Below are 6,203 nucleotides of genomic sequence, written 5' to 3'. Positions count from 1 at the left end.
AGACCCTTCATCAGAAAAGCTTTTCTGATGAAGGGTCGAGGCCCGAAACGTCAGCCTCTCTGCTCCTATGATGCTGCTTGGCCTGCTGTGTTCATCCAGCCCTGCACCTTGTTGTCTCTTTGCAGCAGTACCTTTTTAAAAGATTAATTCATGGGATGAGTGTGTGGCTAGCTAGACAGTATTTACTGCCCATTCCTAATTGTACAGTTAAGAGTCAACCATATTGTGGGGATGGAGTCACATGTAGGCCAGACCAGGTAAGGATGGCAGCTTCCTTCCCTAAAGGACATTAGTGAACCAGATGGGTTTTTTTTTCCAATAATCAACAGTAGATTTATGGTTATCATTAGACTCTTAATTCCATATTTTTTAAATTGAATTCAAATTTCATCATCTGCCATGTTGGGATTCAACCAAGGTCCCCAGAACATTACCTGTGTCTCTGGGTTAACAGTCCTGTGATAATACCAGTAGGCCGTCACCTGCCCTTTAATTTTGAAACCTCTGGGGTCTTGGGAAACACCCACCTAGAACCAGGAACCCACCTCGAGACCGCAGCATGTCAGCCAGGCTGACGTCCCTAGTGACAGTCCTGAGGGAGCATTGGATTGTCCTGCACCAATACTGGGATGAGACATCAATCCCAACCCCAGCTCACAGCCTCAGGACGCAGAAAGGCCTTGAAGTATATTCCAAGAAACAGGACTGCCTGCTTCTTTACATCAGGAGAGATCTCCCCAGTCTCCTGGGCCAACATTCCCCCTCCCCCACAAACCAAAACACAAGCCAAGAAGATAACCTTTGCCAGTTATCCAATATGACCCCGCTGTGCACTCTCCTGAAGACAGACAGACTCTTCAATGGATATGAACATTCAAAAAAATTCAAAGCAACCAGGGCTCAAGATTCCCAATGAATATAACTGTTAGGTCAGACAAACAGTTCACCCCTTCGCCAGCTTTGTACCAAGTTATCCCGGTCTCATTTAAAAAAAATCATCAGAAATAGGAGCGGGAGTAGACTATTCGCTCCTTCTAACCTGCTCTGCCATTCTATAAGACCTGCCTATTCTCCATAACTCCCTGTCCAGAATCTACTTCACCCAGTGATCCAGTTTCCACAGCTTTAAAGAATTCCAACAATTCACAAGATGCTGTAGGAAGGATATTATTAAATTGAGAGAGTGCAGAAGAGAATTACAAGGATGTTACTGTGATTGGAGGGTTTGAGTTATAAGGAGAGGCTGAATAGGCTGAGACGTTTTTCTACTGGAGTGTAGGAGGTTGAGGGGTGACCTTATTGAAGTTTATAAAATCATGAGGGTCATAGAGAAGGTGAACAGCAAAGGTCTTTTCCATGGGGTAAGGGAGTCCAAAACTAGAGGGCATAGGTTTATGGGGAGAGGGGAAAGATTTAAAAGGGACCTACAGGCAACTATTTCACACAGAGGGTGGGAGATAGCAAGAACTGCAGTTGCTGGAGTCAGAGTCAATACTGTGTGCAGCTGAAGGAACACAGCAGGTCAGGCAGCATCAGAGGAGCAGAGGACTCCTGAAGTTGGGTGTAAACCCGAAATGTCGACTTTTCTGCTCCTCTGACCTGCTGTGTTCCTCAATCTCCACACTGTATTGACTCACACACAGGGTGGTGCTTGTGTGGAATAAACTGCCAGAGGAAGAGGTAGATGTGGGTACAGTTAGAAGACATTTGGACAAGTTCATGTATAGAAAACGTTTAGAGGGATATGGGCCAAACGCAGACAAATGGGATGAGATTAGTTTGGGAAACCTGGTTGGCATGGACATGTTGGGCTGAAGGGACTGTTTCCATGCTGTATGACTTTATAAAATGCTCCTCTTCATCTCCTTAAATGGGTGACCCCTTATACTGAAGCTGTACCTGCCAGTTCTAGATTCCTCCATGTGGGGAAACATCCACCCGGTCAAGCCCCTCACACTTCAATATGATCATCTCATTCTCCTAAACTCTTAATGTGTAGAGGCCCAACCTGCGTGACCTGTCCCTTCTTTTACTGCCTGCTTGTCCAAGTGAGAATTAATTCCATCCTTGACAATGGTTTCTCATAGTTTTAGCTGACCTGCAGCTAGCAAGTTGGGGCGTTTCCCTTTTTCCTTGAAAACAGAAGATTTATTGCAGTCCTTCAAACTTCTTGCACCTCTCACACACGCGCAGAAGAATGCAAGAAACCAGTCAGGGCTCCTGCAGTCCCTGGCCTCCTGTTCCTTAGTAGCTGAGCATGCGTTTCATCCATGACCAGTGAACTATTTAGCACCTCGCAAGAGGAAGAATGGGGTCAGAGAAATAATGTGGAGGTGGTTCCTTCAGTAACCTCTCGCTGTTGTCTCTTGGCAGGGCTTGTATGGCAGTGTGATTGTCACCGGGGGCAACACCTTACTTCAAGGCTTCACAGACCGGCTAAATCGGGAGCTCTCACAGAAAACACCTCCTGTAAGTACTGTGTTAGGGAGATTAATGTATTTTTGTTGAAGGATTTCCACCATCACCGCACAAATGGCAGTGGGTTCACTCTCTCCCTTTTCCGATGGCAGGAGACGGAGTGGGGTGCAGTAGAAACTGAGCAGTCCTCACAGAAGGGCAAGTTTAAAAGTCCAGTGACTACAGCTGGACATAAAACGGCAGCCACAGTCAATGTATGCTGCCAGTAGCGATTCACTGTCTGCTCTTTTCTAAACAAAAAAATCCTTCTTACATAAAGAGTCGAACGGGCATCCTGCCCCATTTCCCTGAAGTTTGCCTCCTTTGTTTGCAGCCCTCCCGTGGCATTGCTCATCGTCCATGTGACAATGCTCTGTTTGATAAACAGTCTGTTGCATCTTTACAGCGCACAGAATATTACTTGGCAAGAGCTCCTGGGCTCTTCAGGCCTCAACCCTTGGCTGTGACAAAACAGTCCCCTCTCAGCCCTACTTTTGTAAATACACCCCAGGAGGAAATTTGGCAAATCTGTAAACTTCAAGCTGCACCTCAGAAGGAACCTGCAGCTGTTCCTTGACAACAAGATGCAGGGCTGGATGAACACAGCAGGCCAAGCAGCATCAGAGGAGCAGAGAGGCTGACGTTTCGGGCCTAGACCCTTCATCAGAAATCAGAGAGTGGGAATGCGGGGGGAGGGTGAGAGTAGGAATGGGGGAATGGAGGGGGAAGATAGTGGAAATGGAAGAAAAGAGAGTGAGAATGGGGATGGAAAGAGACTGAGAATGGGTGAATAGAGAGGGTGAGTGGGAATGGGAGAAAAGAGAGGAAATTGCAGAATAGAACGGGGAAAATGGGAATCAAGATTAGTGGATTGGCAGTGCTGAATTGTCCCATAGTATCCAGGGATGTGCAGGGTTGGTCAATTAGCCATCGTAAATCAGGGGTTACAGGGATAGGGTGGTAGGCTGGATCTGGATAAGTTGCTCTTTGGAGGTTTGGTGCAAAATTGATATACTAAATGGCCTCTCTCTACACTGTAGGGCTTCTATGAATTTGTATGAGATGGAGCAGTGAATGAGGGAATGGGAGACGGAGTGAGTGAGTGTGTGAATGGAAGATGGAGAGAATGAATGTGTGAGTGTGAGAATGGGAGATGGAGAACGTTAAGTTGGGAATGGGGACCAGATTTAATAATTATTTCTTTTCCCTCCATTTAATCATTTCCTCTGTCCCCATCAGAGTATGCGGCTGAAGCTGATAGCCAATAATAGCACAGTGGAGCGGCGATTCAGCCCCTGGATTGGTGGCTCGATCCTTGCCTCCCTGGTGAGTCTGTCTGTTACCGGGTAGCTTGTGAACATTGACCCCCAGCTACAGGGTCTGATACTAAGTGTTGTAAAACACAGTAATCAGTAACTGATTAATATGTCTGGGTATTAAATTGTCAGCATTTACATTTGACTTGATTCTTTCTCTAATTTGTGTTATAGATTTCCTGTGATGGAGACGATATTAAAATTCAGACATTGAGCACCATGCAAAGTTAGAGTGTTGTGAGATAGAGGGACATGGGGAGATGGAGGGATTGAGGGATATGGGAGTCAGAGGGATTGAGAGATATAGGGGGGATGGAGGGATTGAGAGTTATGGGGAGACAGAGGAATTGAAGAATGTGGGGAGAGGTTTGATTTGGGGGAATGGGGACATGGGATTTAGGGTTATGTGGAAGGTGAGGTCAAGGTTTCAGTAAGGGATATGCTTGTTGGGAATATTGGCCTGTTCTTGTTGCTAAGCACTCTGATGCTGAGCTTTCTTTACACAGGGCACTTTCCAGCAGATGTGGATCTCCAAACAAGAATATGAGGAAGGGGGCAAACAGTGTGTGGAGAGGAAGTGCCCCTGAGCACCGAATAGGAAGGACATTCATTAGCTGCCTCATACATCTGCCTGAAAGCCAACCTCTCGCCTGCGCTCCCTCTCCCAACAGGCCCACCTGAGGCCTAGGCTTTCCCTTTTATTTGTCTTGTCCCTCCGGTCTTGACCTTTCTCTGCTCATGGGCCTGGCTTGACACTCCCCACCTGGGATAGTGGAGAGAAAGTCCACAGGATGATCACTGAGGCTGAGCCAAGTCCCAGTGGAGGTCCCCATTATAAGGCCAGGCCATTTCCCAGGTGTGAGAAGCCTCCTAGGCCGGGACCTTCCTTGAACTTCTCTGTCCCGTCAGATCTGGGTAAATTGACAGCAGTGGCTGCAAAAGGAAGAGCAGACGCATTCTGGGAATGGGCTGGGGGGAGAGAAGCGAGGGGTGGGTCACATTCCTGGCCTAATGATCGGAAGCTTAAACTAATAATCTGAGGGGACAGGGACCAGAGCAGCTAGCAGAATTGAGATTTCATCAACACATAGATTGGGAATAAAAATGGTGACCAATAAACTACTGGGTTGTCTTAAAAAGTACGATCTGATTTACCACAGTGTAAAAATAAGGCAGAGGCAGGATTGCCAACTTAAACGTCTTCAAATATTCTATTTACGTTTCTCTTCCGCCATCTTCCTTAATCTTAGCCTTATTCCCCCCCTCCCTACCAGCTCCTTCAACCAGTAAAGACCCTACATCTGGGCATCCAGAGGCGAGGCCTTCAATATAGGGCTTCGGGCCTACCTCCATTGTGAGCTCTATTTCAAAGGATTAGGGTTAGGAAGTGGGTGCAGGAAGCAGCAGTTTTACGGAATTCAGACACCCATGACCCTCAGGTACCTAGGCTGTGATTGTCTACTGGTAACTCACTAGCTAGGGACTGGTTGTAGGGGGTGGGGTTTGGCAGTGTATGGCTGCTGGCTTAAGGCCCCTCACTGGCTCTTCCACTGTTGAATACGACCATGGCATGCTGGGGGATCTACCTCAGCCTCCCCATCCCAAGCTTGTCAACCATGAGAGGCCTCGCTGTCTGATTCTCATGTCCTATCCAGTTGAGCGCTCAGTTTGCTCTCTTCCATCGGGCCATCATCTCAGAGCAAGGGGCCACCAGTTAGGACAGAAATGAGGAGGAATTTCTTCTCTCAGAGAGGAGTGAATTTATGGAATTCTTTACTGTGGAGGTTGGGTCGTTGAGTATATTCAAGGCTGAGGTAAGTTTTTAATCTGAAATGGACAGATGGTTATGAAGAAAAGGCAGAAAAGTGGGCTTGAAGATTGTCAGATCGGCCCAGGACTTGATGAGCTGAATGGCCTACTCCTACTCCTATACCTTGTCTTAGGACCACTTGGGGGCCAGGAACCAATTGGGCTGACACCAGGGTTCAGTCTGGGATCTTGCTGCCCAGGCACTCTTTTCCTTTATTCATTCACAGGGTGAGGGCATCGCTGACTAGGGCAATAAGCATTTATTGCCCATCTCTAATTGCCCAGAGGGCAGTTAAGAGTCATCCACATTGTTGTGGGTCTGGAGTCACATGTAGGCCAGCAGTTTCTTTCCCTAAAGGACATTAGTGAACCAGATAAGACTTTCCAACATTGACAATGGATTCATGGTCATCATTGGACTCTTAATTCCAGATTTTTTTAATTGAATTCAAATTCCACCATCTGCCATGTTAGGATTCAAACCCAGGTCCCCAGATTTGGGTCTCTGGATTAACAGTCCAGCGATACTACCACGAGGCCATCACCGCTCCCTATTACAGGGTTCAAGGGTCGCCATTGCACCCTTTCAGGTCAAGCATGCACTTTAGGGATTGGACATGT

At 47.2% G+C, this 6,203-nt stretch overlaps 1 protein-coding gene across 2 annotated transcripts in view; it reads left to right on the top strand.

Moving 5' to 3' along the window:
• Positions 1–5,855, top strand: part of LOC109938228 (actin-like protein 6B) — a 53,961-nt gene extending 48,106 nt beyond the window's left edge. For both annotated transcript variants that reach the window (XM_048619978.1, XM_048619980.1), the window contains exons 12-14: positions 2,374–2,469; positions 3,697–3,783; positions 4,280–5,855. In XM_048619978.1, the coding sequence (XP_048475935.1) occupies positions 2,374–2,469; positions 3,697–3,783; positions 4,280–4,360 (264 nt within the window). In that variant the 3' untranslated portion in view covers positions 4,361–5,855. The remainder of the gene's footprint in view (positions 1–2,373; positions 2,470–3,696; positions 3,784–4,279) is intronic.
• The last annotated feature ends 348 nt before the right edge of the window (positions 5,856–6,203 follow it).

The sequence above is a fragment of the Rhincodon typus genome, chromosome 45 (genome assembly GCF_021869965.1).
Source record: "Rhincodon typus isolate 14 chromosome 45, sRhiTyp1.1, whole genome shotgun sequence".
NCBI lineage: Eukaryota > Metazoa > Chordata > Chondrichthyes > Orectolobiformes > Rhincodontidae > Rhincodon > Rhincodon typus.
Note: the sequence above shows the minus strand (reverse complement) of the source record. Positions and strands in the feature narration are given on the sequence as shown.